The 25,734-nt window shown below is 42.1% G+C and overlaps 3 protein-coding genes across 5 annotated transcripts in view; 2 read left to right on the top strand and 1 right to left on the bottom strand.

Moving 5' to 3' along the window:
• Positions 1-489, top strand: part of VAMP2 (vesicle associated membrane protein 2) — a 42,508-nt gene extending 42,019 nt beyond the window's left edge. The window contains exon 5 of the mRNA XM_061378899.1: positions 342-489. Coding sequence (XP_061234883.1) covers positions 342-358 — 17 coding nt within the window. The 3' untranslated portion in view covers positions 359-489. The remainder of the gene's footprint in view (positions 1-341) is intronic.
• Positions 1-13,305, bottom strand: part of CUNH17orf50 (chromosome unknown C17orf50 homolog) — a 63,169-nt gene extending 49,864 nt beyond the window's left edge. Inside the window, exon 1 of the transcript XR_009729327.1 lies at positions 13,206-13,305. The gene's annotated coding sequence lies outside the window, so the exon portion shown is untranslated. The remainder of the gene's footprint in view (positions 1-13,205) is intronic.
• An 11,464-nt stretch (positions 13,306-24,769) lies between these two features.
• The window catches only part of PER2 (period circadian regulator 2), a 49,827-nt gene continuing 48,862 nt past the window's right edge, over positions 24,770-25,734 (top strand). Inside the window, exon 1 of one of the 3 annotated variants that reach the window (XM_061378920.1) lies at positions 24,770-24,861. The gene's annotated coding sequence lies outside the window, so the exon portion shown is untranslated. The remainder of the gene's footprint in view (positions 24,862-25,734) is intronic. The other 2 variants (XM_061378918.1, XM_061378919.1) reach the window with 2 other exon arrangements.

The raw sequence follows: 25,734 nt of genomic DNA, 5'->3' as shown, positions 1-25,734 counted from the left end.
GCTTCCTACCATCCTGGTAGTGGGGCCCTTAAAAACCAGGCTAGCTCTCTGCTGAAGGAAAACATGTTGGACTGTAGGTATTGCTGGAGCTGTCATCACCCTCAGTCCTTGTCTGAGCTGCAATCTCTCCTGCTTTCCACTCCAGTTCCCCCTCTGAATTCCTTTTGTCACAGGAGTATCCCCATTCCAGCTAGGAAGGCATACTATGTGCTTATGGCAAAGATGTGCTAAGGGTGTTTGCCATTCTGTAACAGCACACTCTTCTGTGAGATAAAGCACAATAGTAACTCTGTAATAACTATTGGTTTATGTCTTCTTTTCCCTTCTGCTTCCTTTCCCAGTTTATTTCTCCACTTGAAAAAGCAGAGAAGGAAGACTTGGCACAACTTTGTTCATATCAACCAACGATATCAGTATTTCTTTGTTGAAATCCGCTTTTTAATTCCCGGTGTCTTGGGATTTTTGCTTGTAATAACCCATAAGCATTCAGTGTGGTGTGTTTTGGAATTCTGTTGTTTCCACAAGAAACTGTACCAGCTAAATACTGCCAAGTAGTTCCATACACTGTCTTATCACTGTGTCTTAAAATGTGTACGCACTGACCTTCAGAAACTGTAGTATATGAAAAAGCATCCTAAACGTCTCGGAATCAGGGAATGCAACTGTGGGGAAGCTCCTGCTTAAAGGCACACTGTCAGGTGAATTGGACCCAAACCTGAGGTTACAGCAAATGTTAGGGCCAAAATTCTCAGTCTGAGCCCCTAAAGTTGGATGGCAAAGCCCACAGTCAGATGTAACTTTTTGAGGTAGTATCTGCTACTCCCATTGAAGGGAGTGGTACCTACAAGTTTTCATGTAAGACATCTTATTTCAACTTAGCCAACCAAACCACAGGTTTTTGAGATTAATTTTATGATCCAAGTCTAAAAACACTGCCTGTAGAAAATAAATAGTACTGGATGATCACCCTTTATGGATTTAAATATTTTCCTAATGGGGTATTCTGTGCCAGGTTGGCCTCAATATGAAAGCCAGAAGGAAAATTTTATGACACCCAAGAAAGCATTAGCTAGCACAAGCTTGAAAAAGCCAAGTGAAATGCAAAAAATGGAGGTAGAGGCATCATCATAAATAATCAAGATAAAGACTCCTGCTAAAAACTGAAGGTGCTGTTTGTCAGACTTCATGGGACTCTTGAATGACAATTCCCAACAATTACAGCCCTAACTTTAAAGCACATGAGCAACTTCTGGTGATGTCTGTGGCTTTCCAGTACAATTGCAGGAGGCTGCCTCTGGACCATTTTGCAGAAATGGTCCCCACTGTGAAGACCATGCAAAAATCAGGGAGGAGAAGGTATGATTAAATAGAGAGAACAGTAGAGAGAGGCCAAGAAAGGGAAGGGTGCCTAGGAAAGCTTTCCTGGTGAAGAGGAAGGCAGAGAAACACTGTTCAAAAATGGTGTTAATAGGCTTTTAAAAAAACTAATTTAATTTGTATGTGTGTGCATAGTTTGTAAACTGTAGTGTTGTCTTTGTAAAGTGTTCAGCTAAGCTGTTTTTCATACTCAGTTTAAACTAACATTTGATGTAATTAAGAGAAATGACATATTGAGAGAAGGTTCTTGTATGCTATTGTAGGGTTTCTCCCAAATGTTCAATTCCTTGTTTTTTTCTTTTTAAAATATCAAATAGTTTAATCATAATTAACCAAACTAAAAATGAATTACAAAATTTTGAGCCGGGAAACTCTGAAAGACACTATTTAGTATAAATAGTGATAATAGTAGTGAAAATATTCCCACCGTGGAACATCTCTCTTGACATAGTCTTAGATTAAGAAGGCAGAGACACAGACTGGTTCTTTGCATACAAATTGTGCTGAAGTAGAATTGTGCTGAGAGAGTAAGCAAGGATAAGTTGAAAGCTTCCAGTAGCACTTTTCCCCCTACATATTTATTGCTTCATATTCACATGTGCAATTTCATATCATTAAGTAGTAAGTGGCCAGAGGCTTAGTGAATCTTAACTTTCAAAGTTACTGATGTGCTACTGGACTCCCTGTTTACTTGAGTCCTTCAGCATACACAATTCTAAAATTCGGAATTCCACACAGAAAACTCTGCTGCCACGAAAGGCTTGGCTCCATGAGGTGCCACAGCTGAATGCTATCTCTAATTGCATCTTTGCTAGCAAAGGAATTAGCCATCCAACTTCAGGCTCCTTTTGGCTGGCTGACAGGAAAGAATTATCTCCTAAGAGTGAGACCCTGCCACTGATACCCATGTTGAGCATGGCTTGATCCTCACAGGGGTTTTCTATGGGACTGCTGAAAGGACTCATGAGATGAAGATAGCTTTCACTGGAGATGGTACAATTGGTAAGGTTATATGCTGATACAGATCCTTAACACAGTGCCTTCTCCTGTGAGTCTGAACTGACTACTTAACTGCTAGATACACATCAAAAAATTTGAATCCTCTAGCTACAAAGACGTAAAGTTTCCAAATGAAACAGCTATAAGGATGCAAAGCTTACATCCTGCTAACCTATCTCAAGTAAGTTAATAAAGTGGAAGCTTTAGGGAAGAGTGGAGAAGAAAAACTGCTGGTTGTGGAATGTGTAATTATTCTCCCTCAAAACAGTAACTAATGGCGATGACTGCTAAATGTTGGTGAGAAGTTGCAATGAAGAGTTTAGTCAAGAAACCTAGCCTTCAGTGAGTTGTAAAATGTTCCTCTGTGTGCTAATGAAGTATGCTAAATTAATGTGTTTAACTCTTCAGTTGTTTGTATATTGTGTATCCGTGAATGCTCAGTGTTTGCTAGTTCTGCTGTGCTGGTCAGTTGCAATCGGGTAAGATGAGCCACATACCATTTCCAGTTCAGCCCAGGAAGAATGAACAAGGATGTCCTTCCCTGATGCACAGACCCAAAATTGAACTGCGCCTGCAGAGGGTTAGCACTTCTGCAAGGAGAACATGGTATTATAGGACTGTTCAGGGTCATAGATTGTGCAACACCATCACATATATGTAGACTCAAACAGAGCACAATCTATATAAGCACAGCTGGAGATCTTATTTGTGTTGAAGCCAGTATTGATTGCTTTCCTCTCACTGCCTCTACATTTAAAATGTCCATGCAGTTACTACTGCCTACTTGTAATAGTAAATTTCCCATGAAAATATGAACTTGTTCTTTTTTTGTGAGCACTGACTAGAATTTAAATCACTGGGTAGAATTTCAACTACTACTACTCCTCAGCACTATCTCCTGGAGAGGTTTTTCCTTGGACTGATAAAAAGTCACCAAAGCACTTCCTTTTACCCACTCCCCAGTAAACCCTAAGGGAACTGTGAGGTTGACGGCTTTCTGACTGACATCATGGGTACTGAACTGAAGACTTCTCTGACTGGAAGCAGGGACTTGCTGGCTTTAGCCAGCATTAGACATTGTTTGTGACTTGCATATTCTATACTTATAAGCGCTTCCTCTTCCTGGGATTTCTAGGCTACAACTGTACAGCTAGGATGCCATTCAGAAACAGCACAGCTGAAATGGAATGGTTAGGAGCTGGTCTGTGCTTGTACAACAGCTGTTGTTTGGCTTGCCAATGAGTGCTTCTGAGGTTGAAGAAGTGTTATTTGCATCCACTGTCTACTGACTGGTAAGGTCCTGCTCTGGCATTACACCTTCTTCTTTCTAATTTAGATCACCTTGCAATATCCTAAATGTGGCTTCAAGCCTAAAAGCATTGGTATACAGAACTTGGCAGAAGGAGTTAGTGTGGAAGCCCGAACAGAGCACTTGACCTGATTTTCTCTTGATAACATTATGTAATAGCACAGTCAATCCAACATAGTCCAACATGATCCAATATTATTAGAAGGAGGAGGGGAGAATCTCATAAAGATTATGAATGTAACCTAGGATCTTTAAGACAAGAAGTGGTTTAGAAATGTAGTCAGATAGATTATTTAAAGCTGGCACTTGAATACTATTGGAACCTGCATGAGATTAGTCGGAACAGATTCAGGCAAATAAAATACTTGGCTTTTTTCTTTTAAAACAGTGATCTGCAATAAGTGATTTAAACACTTAAAATGATAGAAGAACAGGACAACATTAACTGTGCAAGGAATTAACTAGAGCAGCCACAATCTACTATGTTTTGTCTGGGTAGCAAGAGCTTTTGAAATTCTGTTTCTATGTCTTATTTCTGTCACTGCTCTCAATAGGGCTTCACAAAACTTTAAACTTAAGAACAGCTGAGCCATTCTTGTCTGAATACAGTGGATTTTACTTCTTAAGAGAAAGTTTATAAATTGACATCTGTGTTAGAGCATACCTGTTAAATGGTTGTATCTGCTTCTCAGAAGTGCATCTACCATGGGAGACTCAAACTTCGGGAAATTCCAGAAACTCAGATGTTACTCAGCTCTTTTTCATGATTTTACAGAGTGAGGTTTTTCTGTTTTCTATGGGAGGTTATCCACCCAGAGAGAAGTGTCTATAATCTGTTACTTTTTTATGACAGTGCCTTGATCACACATGCTGGTGCTAGACCCTTGCAAAGAAACTAGAGAGCTTTTGAGTGTGATCCAGAATTTAGATATCAACCCTGCTCCTGCTGCCCTTTAAACAGGGAAGAGGGCTAAACCAGTAGCCATATAAGGCACTGGGCTTACACCCAATGTGCACACTGAGTGTTGGAGAAAGGCCTCGAAGAGACCAAAGTCTCTTATGTCAGGATTTGTGTCCTGACCTGAACTTTTGACCCACAACAGATCATAACCTTTGGGCCTGATGTGTAGTCAGAAGAGTGAGATGTTCTTCCAGCCAGTTCTTCCTCTCACCTGATTTAGGTCCCTCTTGCTAGATGAGATGCATTTGAGCGTGTGTTTCTTCATGCAAGAGAAGGTGCAAATACCTTCAAATCACCTTTAAAGGCAAAACCAAAAAGGCTGAAGAATGTAGTTTGGAAACACATGAATTGTATCTGGGGAAATGATTGGCTGTACATTTCTCAGAAGGTGCCATTATTTTCAGGAGGGATGCTAAGTTTGGATGTTTGAAACAATAAAATCAGAACCTCCCATCAATTGTTCTTTCTTCATCTGGTCTCCTTCAGAAATACTTCTCTATTCCACTTCAAGAAAGGATTTTGTGTTGCTCTTCAGTAAATTTTCCTTCCCTATTTCATTAATTTATGTCTCCATTGATGTGTTCAGAAGCTCTTTTTCTCCATTGAGAACCAGAACACTGTCTGTTTTTTAACACATGCATAGAGATCTGAGCCACCCAAGGAGTTTACCTTTCTTCCTGTTGCACTGACATTTAAAAGCTACATCTTACAATAAAGCAGAAAAACTGTGGCAGTCCAGTTACGTGCAGTTTTGGTGGAGTAAACACTTGATTATTCAACAATGAGTCATTTCTGCAGTAACCTCATTCTGTCATGACTGTATCACATCTGCTAACTCTCCAAAGCAAAAAATCATAACCTGCACTGGCTGAAAACAGCATGGTTTAGAACAGCCTCGTGGTTCATATGTAACACTCTATTCAGCCAAAGAATCCATGTGCTTTAAGTTTAAAAGGGCAAAGTATTTGCTTTCAAAGGGAAAATGTCATAGAGAACAACAAAGATAATTATGGAAAAAGCTTCTCCGTTCTTTAGCTCTTCTCACAATGTCCAGCTTCTCCATTATTCTTCCAGACTCCATCCTGTTACTGGCCTTTGTGGTTTTGGGATGTAGAGCACTTGGAACACAGCATACTGGGGCTAGGGTTGTCCTGCTGCCCTCTGAATTGACTCCCTGCCTTCTGCCATCTTGTTATTGTTGACCTCAATCAGAGCTCAGGCACACCTGAGTGGAGCAGAACCTCCTCCCCATAATGCCCTGCTGTCCTTAAACCAGCCTCCGCTGATGGGATGAGAACACTGGAGGCAGAATATGGCTCCTGGATCCTAATCTGATTCAAAATGATTTGATATAAAAGAAGGATCCTGACTGCTACACAACAGCATTTTCGCTGTTACATTTCTTGTAACAGTAATTTCATAAAATTGACAGAAAAAAAGAGAGGAAACAACAAATCAGGATTGTGTGATAATGACAAGATAGTAAATTTGGAAATGGTTTAGGTGAAATATAGCCAACTTTCAGTAAAATCCTCTTCATAAGTGGCTACCCCTAAGAGCACCTTTTGTATGTTAAAACTAAGCCATGCCAGCCTATCGAAGTGCATATAGACTACCACTTAAAATGAGCTATGACAAACAGTAGTTGAATTTACTGCATTCACTTTTTTTCTTGAAAATGCAGAAGAAATACGCAAGAAGAATGATCTAGTGTGTTTTACAGAGAGTGCCAGTTGGGGTGAGGCCTCCAAAGACATGCTGCTGTTGTCACCTGCAGATCAAGGACTTAACCTAAATGAGGGTCCCAGGGTGCTTGGTGCAGTGAAGATACACACTTTGTTGTATAGCACTTTGGTCTCAGTAATGAAATCTTTTTGACACAGCATAAGTATTTTGCTTACCCTTGTTCCACTGTAATATCTATGCTTATCCACTAATGAATGGTCCAAGGAGAGGATAGAAAATCACTTCGCTGAATCTGAATTATATTTCTGTCATGTATATATAAACATGTGGTGGTGGTCTGAGTTTTTGTAAGGAAAAGAGTTTAGAGGAATTAGGAAAAGATTTTAAAGGAATTACAATCAATATTGTCAATCATCCTTTGAAATTAGTTTCTCCCCCTTACAAGCTGCAGGTTTGTTTATAGTAAAGGTAAATAATGGCAGGTGATGTTGTTTTCTTTGTAAGATCAATGTGTGAGATACTGCGTATAATGGAGGTTCAAATTCATAATGTACAATGCATAATTGGTCTCAGAAGTTCAGCTACTAATATTTATAGTATTGACCTGAAAGGTTGCAACAATTTCTCCATTAGTCATGGAAGTGTTGGCTAGACCTGAAAATTCAATGGTCAGTGTGGTTACTATGCCGCTAGCAAGCTACAGTATACTAAATAATGCAAGTTCAGCCTTTCCTGAAACTTAAAGGGAAAAGAAATTCTGAATAAAATGGGAATGTATAGTAAAGGCCATGGGTATACAGTTTACCCATTACTTATTTAAATGTTATTTATTTATTAGTTAAGCAATTAGCGGCTCTACAAATAGTCAAATAATTAGCTTCCAAAACCTCAGAAATGCTGAGTTAGATCTATATCCCATTTGCTTTTTTCCTCAGATTGGAAATAAAATTCTAATGTAGCTGAGACACACTCTCACATTTGCACAATAAAATGTTACTGAAAGCCCACTACTCGTCATGAAAAACATCACTACTTTGTCTTGCCAGTGAAAAGTCCTCCCTCCCCCGACCACACACGTGGTAAAATATTAGTCACATTATGTATATCAGCACCACTGAAAGATTATAAATTGGTACCTCCTACTCAAGAGTGGAGCTTAAAAACATCCTTTGTCTGTTGCAAAAATACATTTTGAGGGGGAAACACCAACTGTTGTAGAGGGTAAATTTTTATTTGACAACTCCTTTTCTTCTCCCCCTTTCTGAAAGAAGTGTTTATCTGCGTAGACAAGCATTTGCCATTTGGGTGGTATATTCTTTTTCCAAGTATGAGAAAGATGAAACACAGCCAGCATCTATTGTGAGCAACCTTTAGTTTGCAGCATAAAAAGTTATCTTAATGGCAACATATGAACTCTTCATTATAAACTTGTTCTAGTCATGGCAGGAAATGAGTTTGTAGTCAGCTAATTAGTATTTTCCTTAACAACTGATGCTTGAGCCTTAACACAGGAAAGCAGCCTCTTGGAGGTACTAGCTAATCAATTCAGCACTATAGACTTAAAATGGACAGATGGTTAAGAATGTCACACTCTCCAGCCCAGAGTAAAGAGCAAAGCATGCCCTGTTCTGCAGTTCTGTATGTGCTTAAGCATATAGAGATTTTCCAATCTGTGTTTAAAAAAACAAACAAACCCCACCCTCGTTTATCCTTACTAAACCCAGGCCTGATACCAAATCTGTGCCGTGTTCTAATTCAGGAGAGGAAAAGCCTTTCCTTTGAATGACAGAAAAATTAGGTTGGAAAGGACCCCTGGGGTTTATCTAGTCCAATCTTCTGCCCAAAGCAGGACCCCCTTTGAGGTTTGGATCAGGTTGCACGGGGTTTGTCTTGATGAGTTTTGTGGTGATTCTACAGTGAATTCTGCCATTGGATACATTCTCTGCCCTACTAAGACTGATAGAAGAAAGTGCAGTATGCACCTGCATAAGTGTGTGTGGTTTGTGGTTTTGCCTTCTTTTTTTTTTTTTTTTTCTGGTGCACCGAGCTGATTAGAATCAAATTCAGATCCAATGGGAGTACATAGAACCCTTATTTTTCAAACAGCTTCTAGTGCAAAGAACTTACTTAACTTACTTTCTTCCCTGTCTACACTGGACTAAGCCACATCTGATCACACCAAGGATATCAGTGCATTGCCTCCTCTGTATGTGAAGCCTGCTCCTCAGACACTGAAGCTGAGGATAGGCATAGGATCAGATTCAGGACATCTGGTAAAGTGTAGTTATGTACTGTCTGAGGTTAGTGACAAAATCTGTATTGGCTACTGAGTTAATAGACTGGCACCAAAGAAAGAAGAGGACTTCCTGAGATTACTATTTTTCCTCCAAGTCACCTTAGCAATGCCACCCCTCTTTCAAATGCTGCTGCAATGATGATGCAAAACAAAATCCTTTCTTCTACCTCTTTTGTTTTAATTTTTAAAGCTTAACTTCTACTGGGAATAACCAGAAATAAGTTTTCAGTTGCACTTTTAAAAACTAAACTCCAAACCAAATCTTTAACTGCATCCCTTTAAAGGCCAAACAGTAGTGCTAAGCTATGTAGTAATGCACTCAGAAAGGATCTGAAAATTCTGTGCTGAGAACAGCATCCCTCACCTCATAGACTCAGCTGTACTGGGCAAGAAATTGTGATCTGTGCCTCTACAGAAAACATTCCGTTTGCATTTTATTAGAGCCTACCTGTGGAGGAAAAATCATGCTGTGGAGGCCAGGAAATTTCTTAAAGTGCTTTACCTGGAGGTCAGTGGAATTCCATTCATAAATGATGAGTGCATGCATTTTGATGCTGAAATTGTGATGACTTACAAAATTTGATATTACTGTACTTTTCTGTGGACAGTGATTTTTTTTGAAGTGGTGAACGTATTTTCCAAGAATATAGTAGACATTTGTAATATGTATGTTTGTGCCAATAAATCTTGTTTTAAGAAGTTGCTTTTTGTATCATTTCTCTTCCCAATACACACAGTTAAGGACAATTAAGCAGCTTCAGCTTTCATTCCCTTTCTGTGTTGTGCTAAAGACTTCTGAAAATTAAGATGTTCTAATTCACAATGAGTTTTTATATATTCAGTCTAATAGAAAATAAAAAACCCCACACTTCTGTTGTATAAACAACAATTAACTCTGTACAAAAAGGGGGAGACAGTCATTAAAGAAGGTGAAGAGAAGCAGATGGCAGAATGCCTTCAGTGCAGTTGACCTTAACTTTCTTAATGGTAATATACATATTTTCTTATTAATAGGGCACAGTTAACTCAGGGAACTCATTGCCACTAGATAGTTAGCTTACAAATCTCATGTACTTTGGACACACTTTTTAAATGAAGAAAGATTCTCTGTGAGAGGGATGCAGGCTGTCTTGCAGGGTCATCTTCTGCCTTAACTTGAAACAGCTGATGCTGGTCATTCATGTAATGGCTTAACAGGGCATGGTAACTGTTATCATCATTAATTCTAATAAGTAATTAAGCTTTTTGAAGGGACAAAAGTTGAAAGCTGTTTTTCTCTCCCTTATAGTGACTACACCTACATTTTATAGTACATAAGCATTGCAGTAGCTCCTGGGGCACTCTGCACCTTCATACATGTGGGGCATTATTCAACAGCTCTTCTAATTTTCTCACAAATCAACTTGGCATATATAAAAGGCACAGTACCACCTCTTCCCCACCCAAACACACCAAAACCAGGTAATGTCAAGATGTCTTTTTCAGTGCTTTTTTAGTAAAACTACAGGTTTTTTTCCCTTGGTAATTCTTAGCATAGATGGCAATAAATTGAGAGCACTTCGAGTCTGTAAGGAGGAGCTGGGAAAAAGCAATTCTTTGATGTCATACAGTGCATGTTCTGCTCTAGCTGAAATAGCAAATAAGGACTAAGTGACAGGCTAAATTAGGTAGATTGGTGCACACGAATGTAATATGGAAAAACACAGGAAACTAGTCAAAGCCAAAATAAGGCTTATGCTAATAATTAAGAGAGCACAATGGACTAATATTCCACTAGCACTCTTCTAATCACATTGTGTAGTTAGCTCAGATTTGTTGAAACAAAATGTTCCAATTTCTGACTTTGAGCTTATAAAGAATTCTAGCAAATGATAAAACCAAGGGAAAATGAAATTAGGTGTAATGTAATGGACAGATTAATGTGGATATGGCAGAATGAGTAAGTATATAAAAAAATCTTTTCTTTTTGCATGCTGTTCAAATAGCAGCTTTGCAATCTGGAAGTTCAGGGAGCAAAAGGAAGGACTGCTTAGGGGTCACTAAGTTTTGTTAGGTGAAGAGCTCTGGCACTTGCAAATGCTTTGGAAAGTTTAGAGAAAGTAGTTCAAAGACAAAACAAATCTTGACGTGACTGTCTATATACTTTGCTTTGTGAGCTGAGGTATACGGAGGTAAGTGAATAATATGCTTTTAAGTGCTCCTGAGAGATCTAAAATTTCAAAGATCTCTCGCATGACTAAAGATGATCAGAACCGCAACTGCAGAAGCAGGTAATACTGGGACTGCTAGAGCTCTGTATGACAGAGCACTAGGCTGTGAGGATGACTATTATAAAACCAAACCATCTTTTTTTGCTTTCCTTTTTCAAATCCAGGGAGCATTACCTTGTAACACCACCTGTGGTTTGGGCAGCCATCATCAAAAATTGTTACCACTGTGTGGTAGACCTATAAAATACATTTTACTATGGGAACTTCCTGGTACCAAGTGCACTGAGTTATTGCACTTTTAATGCAGCTTTTAGAGTGATTTTGCAGAAATAACATCCTTGCCTTCTCCCTTAGTAGCTGAACAATCTGATTATATTTTAACAGCTCTTAGGTGAACTGCTTTACTAAAGCAAGTAAGCCTGGGCTTTCTACCTTCTGTTAGCCATAAGGCAGCTTTGCTCTGTTGAATGTAGATAATTAAACTTCTAGTGCTTGTCTAACTAGCAGGTTGTTCTTTTTACTAATAAATGTACTATACAGCATCATGTTGTTTATGTTTTCTCTCAGCCTAGAAAACACCTGCTCTACTGTCCAGCTTCAGCTGGACCCTGGAATGACTTCCCAATAGCATCCAGTGCATGCCCCTGATATAATCTCTAGTAAGCCACGACAGTGTACTGAAAGAGCTAGACAGATCAAGTCTGTTGCTAGCATCATATAGTCCTGCACCAACCAAGGCTTTGTTTAACTTCCTTCCTAATGATCCAAGAGAGCTACAGAGGAGAGAAACCCACAGATTCTCCTTAGTCATGTCAAATGACCAGGGCAGCAGGGAGGAGTTCCTGTTTGCAGCTCAGAATCCAGTGAGTTCACTGGGAATAGGATGCAGAAAGCAAACATCTACAACTCTAACCCCACAAGGAACGCTAGGGTTAATAGTGCTTGAGGAGCTGGGAAAGTAAACCAGTTTCATATAGCTTTTTAGACAAAGGAAGCCTTGAAATATGGGATGATTACAATGTATGGATTGCACTGGGAACAAACAATTCCATCTCCTTTCAAACCACTTTGAAGACACCTACAAGTTCTATCTTTTTTATTGCTAGGCTTAAAACTGTCTGGCTTAGCTTTGCCATCCTTTCACCTGCTTATCAGGCACCATTTGATAGCCACATGCAATCTTGCCTCTCTTCAGTCCTCTAGAAAGCTCGATCTGAACTTCATTCTTGAGCTGCCTAGAAAACCCTTTCTAATATCCTGGTCACTATCGGGGAACAATGTATAGTCCTTACTCTTTTGTTATTTTTCTTCAGTTTGACTAGCCTGTGACCTCCTAAGTCATCCTGACAGTCCATCTCTGTCCATTTGTCAATTCTATCATTTATGACCAGAGCAGCCATCAATGTTCTGGTTCAAGTAAAGGCTGGCCAAATGCTGTATGTGGTGGCACAAACATTTTGTTGTCTGAAGAAACACCCTAAGACTATATAAGTTTTTCTCACAACTACATTTACCCTCCCACAGTAGTCATCCTAACAATCATGTGCTACACTTGCTGCTTTTTTTAAATCTCTCTTACCTCTATAGTTTAGGACCAAAAAAATGACCATCTGTGAAACAACAGTAAGCAATATCCTCAAGGATTAATTTGATCCAAATTCTCCTCTACCACCAAAACAAATCCTATTGATGCCACCCATGCCTAGCCAAAGAGACAGCTAGGTGGACTGGGACACTGCCTGTGGCAGAAAATCAACTAATAGTTTCATTTCAGAGTTCCTTGTTTTACTCAGAAGTCTCAAAGTTTGAGTAACCTTTTTTTCCCCCAGAGGTATATGAACATACCAACAGCCAAACTCTTGCTTACTGTACTCACCAACTTAAGCATTTTTGACTACTCAGTCATCACTGTTTTCTGAATACAAATGCAAGTTGAAAACGCTATTTTCGAGATGCCAGCCCACGTATTCTTCTGCAGCTTGAGCCTAGAACTTGAAGCCCTATGGAATGAGAAAGCCAGGCTGGCTGTATAAAGCAACACTGTTGCATTTTGGTGGTGCTGTGTCCATTATGAGCTTCTATTGGCTATGCATAGATTTACCAGCTCTTGGGTAGGATTCTGAAGCGTCTTCGGATGCTATTAAGACAATGCTGTCTTACAGGTATCCCTGTGTCTCAATTTTATTAAAAAATGGTCCTTGGGCAGTTAGATGATTAATACATGCTTAAGTGCATTCTTTAGCCTTGTATAGCTATACAAGGCATTATACTCACATGATGTATGTGTGAAAAAGCAGCAAAAAGGCATAAAGGGAGCCCTTCAGCATATAACCTGACCCAGACATGAGGGAATCAAACCTTACCCACCTAAACTAGCAGCTTCTATTCCTAATAATTTTCTCTTTGCAGACCACAGCAGAATATGTGGGAGCTTCCAGTACAGATCTGCAGAACCTCTCTGTCCTCCTGAAAACATGTTGACAAGATACTAAGTATCTGCAGTGCCAGAAAGCAAGTTGTCTTTTAAACTTTTATTTTCCTTTAAATAAATAAGTAAACATTGAAAAAGAAATCTGGTATTGCTTTTAAAAATGCCTTAATGGAAGGGAAAAAAATAAGACCACATGTTCAGGTTTTAGCAGCCAACAGTGCAGTGCCCAAGAGTCAGTCTGTACTGGGCTCAGGAGGCACCTGGCCAGCCCAGCTGTGACCACCCCATGGTAGACACCACAGGCAGCATTGCCCTGCGACAGCATGGGCATAGTCAGTCAGTGCTAATTGTCCTAGGGAATTTGTTTCACAACTGTTGCTCTCAAATGCAAAGCAAATATGGTCACAATTTGTCTGCACAGGATTAAACTGCATTGTCCATTCCTTGGGTTAGCCGTTCTGACACTGCCAATTATTTTAACAGTTCTTCAGATCTCTTTTTCATTTCCTGTACATCAGTTACTTCAGCCTAGGCTTCAAATTTCTCAAGCATTCTCTAACTTAATGGCATTTTTCTTTGCGGTTTTGGCACTGTCTCATTCTCTCTCTTCACTTCATCCCACCTGTTCTCTGTTTCATAGTGCTGAATGAAATATTGTTCCTTCGCTTGTGTACAACAGCTATTTCTTTTCAAGTAATTTCATGTAACTCTTACATTCCCCTATTTCTCTATGGAAAAAAGAAATCAGACTAGTGTGTCCAGCCAAAATGGTTGCACACTTTGACTAAGCCATCAAGTGCTTTGTATTCCCCCTGGTACTTCCAGGGTTGCCTCCTATGTACTGGCATTCTCTGTTTTGGCATTGCTCAGGGTGGCTGATTACATAATCTCATTTGTCCTTAAGAAACTCTTTCAACTGTTGTTTAAAACACAAGTATATAATATAAATGCACCTTTGTCTTACAAGTAAAGACTTCTAAGTTTCTCACGTTTTAGGTCTTTTCTGGTACTCATGGAAGCATCGGAAAGCACCATATCAATGTGGAGAAGTACCTGTCGATCCTTTCTTGGAACACCTCTTAAGTCAGGAACCAATATGAAGTGTGTTGCCTGCAGCTGTCTGTACAAAGGCTCCCTGTGTCATGTGCTGCATGGAAGTGACCTCACCAGTTGAACAGAGCTACTGAACCAGTTACAGATGTAGTCTGACAGTCACAGAACAAACATGACTCATTTAAGAACATTCCCTACCTTCCCTTTTAATAACTGGTTTCACCAAAGTCAGTAAACTAGAACTGAAGGGAGAACAAGGTGTTCTTCAGTCAGCTCTGCACAGTGCTGTCACATGCCACTTACTCCACTGCAGGAGCATTGATACAACAGTCCTTTCACAATCACATCTTTCCTGATGTCTGAGCTCTCACAATGTAGCCATCCATAGCAGCAGATACTGACAGATACTGACATGGCAATACTAACAATACCTTTTACCAGTGCTAGTGAATGAACTGTTCCATGTCCTGAATTTAAACCAAAAAAGCTTTAAAATACAAAATGTTGGTGTGCTGAGGAGAGATAATCATCTGTGATGATGATGATGATGATTGTTGAGATGATAACAGGGTTCTGCAAATAAGGAGATTTGTGTCTAATTTGACCAAGCCATTAAGGAGTTCACACCCTAGTGCTCAACTTCAACATTTGGTTTTCTTAACAAGAGGCTAAGAAAGTAATTCCTGCTACTCCTTTGCTTCCCTGTTTCATGGTATGTCAATAACCACCTTGGTAAAGCTCTTCTTAATAAAGTAGATAATAGAAATTATAACAAGTCAGGACACAAGTTGAAAATTGGAATTTTATTTTGTGAAATATTTTTGGCACTATAAAATCTCAGCTCCACTGACACCAAAAGCAACAACAAAATCTTGGTTATACAGGTGGAACTGATGCTTCAGCTCAGATTAAGCTATTACAGCATGCAATTAGCATCTTAGTTTTCTGAATGTGCAGTACACTAGTCCTCTACTAGCTCTTCTATTGTTTCAATTTGATTGTAGTGTACTGATTTTACATAATTTACTTGCTGTGGCATCCTAGAGTTGAAACAATGTAATACACTGATTTCACTAGGAATGGCTGTGTCTACATGGGCACAGTTCATTTTTCCAGTATATTTTATCAATGGTCTCCCTATACAATTCTATGTACTGTAATCCAACACATCTGGGGAAAAAGTTTTGTTTAAATAGATTTGGCTTCTGTAACTGATATTTGCAATAACTCAGTAGGAATTTAAAGATACTCCATCTCAAGATTTGAAGCATGGTTACTTGTAATGGCCTCATGACATATTGTAGAGTGCCATGTCTCTGGCCTTGAGCACTGATCATGAGTCAAGCTCTAATGATCAAGTTTGCAGTGAGGTAGTAGCTTTTACACAGTGACACAATGAACTTTGCATTTTAGACCTTGAGGAGATGTTGTCTCAGTAGACCGTCAATGTATGACAAGAAAAGTTAATTTATTGGTTATTAGGTTCCAGTGAAGTATAAAATCTGTCATTTAAAAAACTCCCCTTTTTTTGGTTTGCTTTCTGAATTGCCTTGAAGTGTAGCACATGCATGCTCTCTGACTAGGCCAAAACACCTCAAATTCTGCTTGGTGTTCAGACATACCTTGTTCCTTCTAGAGGTAAAGGCAAGGAAAGGTTTAAATTGGCCAGAGTAATTCGTAAATTCTTTGACTCACAGGTAAGGATAAACTGATGGCTTGGTCTTAAAAGTTAATCAGTTTTTAGTTTTGGTAAAGTTGCTTAAATGCCACAGTAGGTAACTTACTATATGCTATGGGAAAAGGGAGAGGGAACTCTAATGAAGGTTAAATTTGCCTTCTGTTCTGCAAGAAGAGATGTACACATGCCTTGGACTATTTCAGGCTAGAAGAGCAGGGATGCTAAAAACTTAGCAATTAATTTTGGTTGCTTAAGTAGACGAGCCTAATGTTTAAACAGAAGCTGTTAAGCTTATTCAAACCCCAGGTTCCTTTTATCACTCTTTCTGAGTTGGGTAACTCTTGCTAGTAAACCCCAGATAGAACCACATGCAAACTAACAAAGTAAAGGTATAGATTTTTTCCGCAGAGGGAAATTACCCTTTTTCTAGTAGTCACACGAACACATAAGGAAATACTTCAGCAAACTTGTTAGGCATCACCACTCAGGAGGATACCAGCTGTAAGGACTGCAGAGGAGACCAGCCTGCCCAAACCTGCTGTGCTAACCAGCCAGAGGAATGCTTTGGCAGAACAGGCTAAATGCTTCAGTGTTGGCTGAGCTCCTTGAGTGGACTCTGCAGCCACATTCAGCTCTGTACCTGTCAGGGAGTTTCCACTATTTTAAAACTGGCTTGAATGTGGCTTCATAAGCTGTTCCTACAATGCAAAAGTACTCTAAAGCTGCCCCAAGACACTGTTTTCCTTGCACTGTATTCATTTAGAAAAGAACAAGAGTGATATTACTGCATGAGAGGAATCCGCCTCCCTAACTAAGCACTGATTTCTTCATTGTTAAGTGAAGCCAGTAAAACCTACTAGCATTATTAACAATAGATGGTTAGTAACGCACAGTAAAAGAGCAGGACTGGAGACACAAAAAAATTCATTGGAAATTACCCAGATCGATCAAAGGGCTGAGAGGCAGCTGGATATGTTTTTCAGAGTCACCGGAAAAAAAATTAAAAAATCCTGATGCTTACTGAGTTTTCTACCCAGACACAAGGAACCATGAGCCCTACAGCATATTTATAATTGCCTACAGGAGGCATATCTCATGGCTCTGCCTTTTTGGCAAGGTAAGATTTCTTTCAACCTTCTGTTTTGCTCTAACTACCCCTTTCTTTTTTCTCAAATGTATTTCCTTAGCCTTCCTGTAGCACAGTGCTTTAAAATGACAGCAGCCTTTCCACTAATGAGCAACACTTAACTAATACTACGAATTCCTACTTCCTTTTTATGTCCTTTGACCTTTCTCCTATAAGGAATATAAGGTTTTGGGGTCTGGTTGGTTTGGGTTTTTTGTGTGTTTTTTTTCCCTTTTGACTGTATTAAACTGCTTGCTTGTTTAATTCCTTTTATTTTGTAGTTACACAACAGGAGCATTGAATTCCCAAGTTCTACTTCTAACAGAGTATCACATGTTACAAGCGGATAGAATGTGTCTCCTTATGATAATGACTACTGGATTTTACTGATTAAGGCTTATAGGACCACTTTGATTCTGTCTGCTTGTTTGCCTCTCCCCATTCACTTGACAATTTAAAATTTATTGGCCACTATTTACAAATGTGACGGACTGGACAAAGTCCTGAGGATATTTCAGCTACATAAAAATTATGTATTTCAGAAACCAAGTAGATGAGAAAGTCACCCTAGAGCTGCACTGAGGAAAGGGTTGTAGTTAAGACCACACTAATTCAACACCAGGAAATCCACAAAGATGAAAAAGACTCTACCCTCTTTGTTTTGGTTACTGTTTTCTTTGGAGTAAGTTGCCAAAGCTGTTTAATTCAAAGGCAGTTATCGTAATTGAATTTGTATCAATCCTCCACTCCTTGATGTTATAGATTAATGACAAGGTGCCAAGTGAGCTGTCATTTCTCTTTAAATTATTAAAAGAAAGGAATTTCTGAATGCTTATCATAAATTTCTAATACTTTTATGGACACCATCTGTGACAATTTACTGAAGTGATTTATTAGTCTAAAAGGTGCTTCTGGACTGTCTGAAAGACTTATTAAAATGTTAACTTTGTTTTCTAGTAGTGTGGCCAGCTTCTCTTCCTGAAGCAAACTCAGTCATACATACTCTCCCCTGAAAACAAAACCAACCTTCCACTGACTTCAGTAGCAGCAACATTTTGTTAAAACAGCTCATGTGTGAGCTAATGCTGGAAAACTGATTGAGGCAGAATAGTACTGGGAAACTCATTCTGAAAATGAAATGTTTTTAATTAAGATATACTCTTCAGAATTATCAAGAGGCTTTTTCTCATTTAAAACCTGGTTCTTCCTTCCTCACCAACTATGATCTATAATTAGTATTCTTACTAGAAGGAATCCCTGATTGTCTAGTTTAAGTTATGCTTATGATTGCAATGAGGAGAGAAGTAGGTGTGCTGGAACAGATTCTAGCTAGTCTGCTGCTTACCATCCAATTTCTTACAAATGTTTCTGCTATAATCTGTTAACGTTGTGTTTCTTCAAAATGAGAACAAATTAATGAAGAAGTGTGCCTCTAGATTCCCAGTAGCCAAGACCAGCAGGATGACTCCATGACAAGGACTGTGCATTTACCTAAGAACAAGAAAGACTCCATCTCCAATCCCATGCCAAGACCTAGTCCAACATTTTGTGTAATGACTACTTAATCAAAATTGCATAAATTCTCACTGGTGGAGAAGCCAGTACCCAGATCTTGTCTCTCTGCCCTTATTTTAAAGGAAGGTCTACCTCTCATTCCATTTTTGTAAGTTTGGTAACACTTCACTCAGGCAAGTCCAAAAGGAAATCATAAATGTGATGGAGGTCAGTAAACTGACTCTGGTCAGTAAGGACAGAGTTCAAAACAATACCAAGAGTGTTCATGAGAATCAGTGGTTGTGGGGAGTCAAGGGTTTGGATACACTGTGTTACAGGCACAGCATAAGCTCAGAGGCCTGGCTGCTTAGATTCGTGTTGAGGAATGCAGGTGTCTCAAGTGCAGTTGCTATGTCTCCATGTTTAATCCAGAAAGTAGTGTGCCTCAGGTATGAGAAGCTGTGGAAATGTTATTCTGCTAATTGCCTTTAAAAGAGCTTTCACCTGCCCTGTCCTTGCCATGTGTGGCCTCGAAAGTGTACTCTCCCATAAAGGGATCATGCAGTTGTTTAACAGGCAGGAATCAAACTCCGAAAGCTTTCTGACAGATGAACAGATTGAACTGGCTCACTTGAGGGGACAAGTAGAAGAGTGAGCAAAAGGAAGGGTCAAGAGCACATTAACCTAAGTACATGGTAGCAAAGTGGTAGTGGTGGCAGGGATAGGGTGAAGAGTAGCACTGCCTCCCACTTAATGAAAGCAAAATGTTAGATCAGCTCAGAAACCTTGTGATAGGCCTTAGACCCTCATGTTCTTCCATCCTGGTTTGCTTAGGGTTTTGTGCTCCTGCAATTGTGATGTTATCCAACCAAAAATTTCATTCATGGGATGTTTTCAGTCAAATCAGTTTCCTAATCTGGCTAACAGGACAGCTGCATAATCTCCAATTTTTAACTTGCTGGAGCAAGGACTTTTCCTTTTGGTGGACGTGTAAGGTCTTTGATCCCCTTAGGCAGACTGTGAAATAACAAAACTAGCACTCTGAGTTACACAGGAAGCTTAAAACCCCTTTTCAGCACTGGGGATTCAATTTCAGGCTCTCTTTGGCCTTCTGTGAGGCTGACTGCAGAAAATGAGTTGCAAATACACACTGAGCAGTAGCACCACATCCCTTGCCACTGTTCACGGCCAGTCTGGATGGGGGTTTGAGCAACCTGGTCTAGTGAAATGTGTCCCTGCCTATGGCAGGGGGTTGGAATTGGATGATCTTTAGGGCCCCTTCCAACCCAAACCATTCTAGGAATCTATGACCTCAGACCTCTATTGCTCAGAGCTGTATTTTGCTTCTGAAATCATGTCAATGGACTTGGGGATCAGCACATATAGCTACAGTGATGAGACACACCCTTCCTATTTGTGTCCTTCCAGTCATATTAAAAGAACAAACCAGGGCTCTTTTATGTGTCACTCTTCAAGATATTTGGAACTTAAAAGTTACATTGAAGTTGCCAACAGAATCTGAATTTAATTAACTAGAAAAGAATAAGAGTAGGTACAAAATGAAAAACTATATTCCCCAGAACTCTTGAGGAATTTTTCTGGCTGGGGACAACCATACACCTTTGCAAAGGACTTGGGAGCTGCACCTTTTTTCAGGAACTTGCTGCTTGAGTTGGAGCTCTTTACCGTGTTTCTTATGTTCCTTTACATTTTAATCACGATTTTTTAAGACTGTATGTATATTGCTATCTTTCTTCCGATAGCTCATTCCTAATCTTTGTAATGCTTTCAGAAAAACCTTTTCATATATTCACAGGTAATGAGGAAAGTGGGTTTTTTCCTTCCCTCATCCTTTGTGGGTACAGAGAGTAACAGTGACGCCTTTTCCTCATTAGCAAAAAAGCCTTTCCGGATCTTTGCAACAATCAATGACTGTTAGTGTCACTGTAAATGATGATTAATTAGACTTAGGAAATGAAGAATTAAACATGGGCTCCAGCTGCGAAATATTGATTTTTTTTTTTTTAACAACATACAGTTCCATCTGTGCTGTGGCAAAACTTGTAATGGGTAGCTCCTGTGAGTAGACAAGTTGATAGGGAAGCATAGTAACTTGAACAAGATGAGCCCTGTTGCGAACCCAAGCAAGCAGTCCTCAGGTAGTTTTTCAGGAAGTCTCAAATTATGGTGGTGTTTTTCTTTTCCTTCCCACATTGTAGGACTTGATTCATTTCTCCAACCCCCCATATGCTGGTTTTGGTTGAGGTTGAGTTACTTTTCTTCATAGCTAGCATGAGGTGATGTTTTGGATTTGTGCTGGTAACAGTGTTGGTCACACAAGGATGGTTTAGTTAATAGTGCTTGCACAGAGCCAAGCCCTTTTCTGCTCCTTACCCTACCAGCTAGCAGGCTGAGGGTGCACAAGGAATTAGGAGGGGACACAGCTGCGACAGATGAACCCAAAGTACCCAGCAATATCCCATATGATGTCTCATGCTAAGCATATACACCTGGGAGAAGGCAAAACTGAGGATGTTTGGAGTGATGGCATTTGTCTTCCCAAGGGATCATTACACATGATGGAGCCCTGCTGTCCTGGAGATGGCTGCACTTCCCAGCCTGCCGGTACGCAGTAGTGAATTAATTCCTTGTTTTGTTTTGCTTGTGCATGTCTTTTGCTTTACCTATTAAACTGTCTTGATTACAACCTATTGGTTTTCCCACTTTTACTCTCCCAAATCTTTCACCCATCCTGGGGCAGACTGACTAAGTGGCTTGCATGGTGCTTAGTTGCTGGCTGGAGTTAAACCACGACACCTAAAAATGTTGATACTGTCAATATCTTGCTGCTTATCAGAACTGACTGAAATGCTTTTGTTAAGCAAAACTACAAAAAGGCCTAGTTCTACCAATTAATCTTTTGTGATTTCAGAAAGCTACTATGCTGGAAAAATAACTAGGCAGAGATTCAACAGCACATAGAAACTGCACATTAGCAGTGCAGTTTGGGCAATACTAGTTGTGCAGTTAAAAGAAAAATGCAAGGCCCAAACCTGCCTGCTTATGGATTGCCACTAGTGAAGAAGGATTGCTCTCTTCCATGGTGGTGTTTCATACAGACTGGTATTTGCCTTGTGAAATGGAATGAGGAAGCCAGGTAGAATTTAAAGCAGGATAGGGCCCTGGCTCACCAACCAAAAGCCATTTTGGAGGAATGTCAGTGTTATATGGTGAGATGTGGTGTGTTATATGGTGAAACAGATGTATTGTAATGGACTTGCCTTATATATGAATGATTTGTTCTCACCATGCTCTGAGAGTTGAATACAAAAAAAGAATCAAAGCTGGAAAAAACCCACAACCATCTTCTTAATGTTTCTGTTCTTTAAAACTTTTTGAATACACACACACAAACATATTTTACTCATTCTGATATTAAAACCCTTATGTTAATAGTTACTGCTAGAGTGACCTTGGATCAAAACAAACGATGTTGTCCTGAACAATTCTGGAACCATTTTCCTTTGCTTTGCTTCTTAGCAGATGAGCCATTGGATCAGTAGTAACATTCACTCCTCTAGTAGCCACGTGCCTGCCCTCTTGCCATTTCATATTGGTATTGCCTGGAGTAACTTGTATGCATACACGACCACAACTTTCCAAACTGTCGCAATAGAAAAATTTGGACTCAACTGGTTCAAGATGTGTAAATCACATTTTGACATTCTTTCCCCCAATTTTGGGTCTATTAAATAGAAAGCTATAAACAATAAAAGGTGGCAGGAATAGAACTTAAAAATTATTCCTGTAAATTCTACCAAACCAACCTTTTAGTACCCCTTCAAAATAAGCAGAGCTCAAATAATACCTCTGGTAGTTACTAGGATGGAAAAGGTACTGTCTATTTCTGGTGGTGGCAATTACTGTCTGCCGGCTACAACTGGGACACTCCAGTGATGATTAATGTGTCTCCTGTTCTGTTTGTTCTGGAAACTCATGCAGCTCTAGTGCAGTGCCATAGGTTGCCTCCAGCTCCTCATGCACTCTGAGGTGGTGGTGGGGCCCACTCAAAGTTTTGCTTTGGTTGAAGTGCTTTACTTCAAAACCGTGGTAAGAAATATATCCATTAGCACAAAGCCAGAGATGGGCTTTTCTGGCACTTAACATGAAAAACAACATCCAGTGAAAATCAAGAATGTCATTCTACCTCCCACCAACCCTAAAGTAGAGAACTTAAAAACAGAAATGATGACATTTTGGATGTGAAGTCCTAACAGCAACAGCAAGTTGCCCAAACTACACTGAGAATATCTAATTGGGATTAGCCTTTAAAATAGATGCCTCAGAGGAGTGCAAACTTAGAATGGAATCCCGGTAAGCTGACTTGTGCACTGCAACAAATCCACTTGCAGGATCCAGTCCTAATGCTTCCACTGCCCACCCCCTTTCCACGAGTTAAATACTCCACAGTACTTTACTCAGAGGCTGTTTCTGTAACACCCATAGCTTAAATATCTATGTACCTAATGGACTTATCCCTAACACCGCTCTAAGGAAGGGAAGCGGCATTAACCTCATTTTGCAGATAAACAGTGGAAGCCATGATGGCTCCACCGCATTACATCCTGTGGAGCAATGGCACATATGTAGTATGTATAAAGATGCTGTTATGCCAAACGGCTGTATTCACAGCAAGACTGACAGTTTTGGCATGTCTTCTGTTCCTTCCTTGCATGGGAACATTTAACATAACTTATCATTAATTTCCCAGCTATGGACTGCTTTGCTCAACCTTGGAAGATGTGGAGACTAGAACAGTGCCACTCAACACACTGAACTCTTTTAACAGTGGGCAATTTGATGGACTGCAGCAACTCGAGAGCTCAGGTTCTCTCTCACCACAACCTCGGATGGCACAGGGGCCTGAGCAAAAACCTGTGTGACCAGCATCACAGACAATTTATTTATTATTTCACTCTACAATGAGAAATGTCAATACTCTTGAATGTTTTGCTGGAACAGAAGGGGGGATTTCCCTTCCCCTCCACCAATAAATTAAAAAACTGGGGTTTTATACATTTGGAAGGGAAAGTAATAATACGATAATTAGCATATCTGGCACTACTTTTTCCACAAGGGAACAGCACATACCTTGAATGCCTCGGAAACTCTTTTATGTTTAACCATTTCTGCAGTTACTCAAACTGATGCTAACTGACGGTGCCGGACAAAGGTGAAGCTCTACGCTCGCCTGTTCTGCCCTTTGGTTTGTGACCTGGCAACCTCCGATCAGCACACAGGGTCAGTTTCGAAACTTCAGGGCGTGCACCCAGCCGGGCGGCAACGCCAGGAAATGGGATACGGGAGCCTGTCTCTTATGTAAGCGTACCGACCCGCCAGCAAGGCACTCTCCGCAGGCTCCAGCTGGTGCCTCCACACCGCAACCAGCGCCTCAGCATCCTCTCAGCGGGGCTGCCAGGCTCTCCCGACCCAGCCACTTTCCCTCTCCCCGCACCGCGGGCTCTCACCAGGCCCGACAGCGGCGGCGCTTGGGAGACCCTCCCCAGAGCGGCCTTTTCCTGCAGGGAGGCGTGGGGAAGCGCTTCCTGCTCTCCTCGGATCGCGCTCGGCGGGATCCCGGCCTCCCCTTCCTCCTCCGAGGAGACCTGGGAGCTGCTGCGAGGTCCATCCGCTTCCCGCCCTTCCGCTTCCCCACCTCAGCGGGTCCGTGCGCGCGCCCCTGCTGCCAACGGCCGCCCGCCCACCCGCCGGCCCGCCGGGCGCGCGCGCTGACGTCACGGGCGGCTCCTCTTGGGCGGGGTGGAGCCGCTTCCCTGAGGCGTGATGTAACCTCTGCCTTCGGCGGCCCTAAGGCCCGGCGGGGGGAGTGCTGCGCGGTGGGGTGGCTGCGGGAGTCAGCGCGGTGGTGAGTGCTCCGGTGGTGGCGGCAGCGGAGTGTCGGCGGCGGGGGAAGGGACGGGAGGGGCGGGGTGGTTTCGGAGGCGATCGTGGCTGTCGGTGGAAACATGGTGCCACACGTGAGGCTTATGTAAAGTGAGCGGCTCCCGGCCCCTCCAATGGAGGAGGCGCGCGGCCCGCCCCCGTCCGCGTCCCCCGCGCGCGTCACGCGCCCGCGGCCAATGGTGGCGCGGGTAGGGCGGGCTCTGCGGGCTCAGTCACGTTTCTGCCTGTATGAAGTCGGTGCCGGGCTACGTCGGGCGGAGTGGCTGTGGTGTGCGCGGTGAGTCTGGTTACAGCGGGCGCTGTCCCCGCGGGTGTGCCGCTGTATGGGGGAGGCTGTGGGCGCTCCGGTGGTTGCGGGAGCGGGCGGCAGCCGCGATGGGAGGGGGGTGCGTGCACAGAGGGGCTCCTCCGTCTCCTTCCCTCTCCCGCTGGGCCGAGGTTACGTAACCCCCCGCGCGCCGGGGCTCTCCCGTTGCCGGGGAGACGGGACGGGGCCACCGGCGGGGCGGGGTACGGGGGGGCCCGGCAGCACGGTGTCCCCCCCCCTCCCCCGGGATCAATGTGGTGGGGGCACTGAGGCTCGGTGGGAAGCGTGGCAGCCGGGGAGGCTTCGGCACCCACCCACACCCCTCTGACCTAGCGGGGCACCGGCTCTGCGCTCACTCCTCCGACCGGGCCGCGCGGGGCGGGTGGCACGGCCCAGCCCATCTCGGACCGGGAGGGGGTGTCCGGAGGCACAGATATCCTCGCACGGCTCACGGGGCAGCGGGGAGGCTGCGAGGGACGATTCTGTAATGCCTGCCCTTTCACCGCCCGTGTAGGGGCGCTCCGGGGCGCTGAGGGGCGGCGGTACCCCCGCATCAGGAAGGGAGCGGGGCGGCAGTGCCTACGCCGTGGCAGCCAGGCCGGTGTGGAGCCAGAGCACGGCGGGGCGGCTGCGACCTTCCGGCCGGTATGCGTGGGGCGGCCGGTGGCGGCGGCCCCGGTCCCTCGGCGCTGCCCGGGACTCCGCTCCAGCAGCCGCATTTATGCTAAAGGTCAGCGCCGGGGTTCGGAGGAAGCGGGACTAGACGCGGGGAGTCCGTTTGGGAACACACGTGTCCCGGCCCAGTGAGCACGGCCTGTGGTCTCTCGTAGGGACAGCACAGCG

The sequence above is a fragment of the Neopsephotus bourkii genome, unplaced genomic scaffold (assembly GCF_033783945.1).
Source record: "Neopsephotus bourkii isolate Nb327-2 ecotype Australia unplaced genomic scaffold, CSIRO-AGI_Nbou_v1 NB_1768, whole genome shotgun sequence".
In the NCBI taxonomy this organism is placed as follows: domain Eukaryota; kingdom Metazoa; phylum Chordata; class Aves; order Psittaciformes; family Psittacidae; genus Neopsephotus; species Neopsephotus bourkii.
This window is presented reverse-complemented; position numbering and strand designations above follow the sequence as displayed.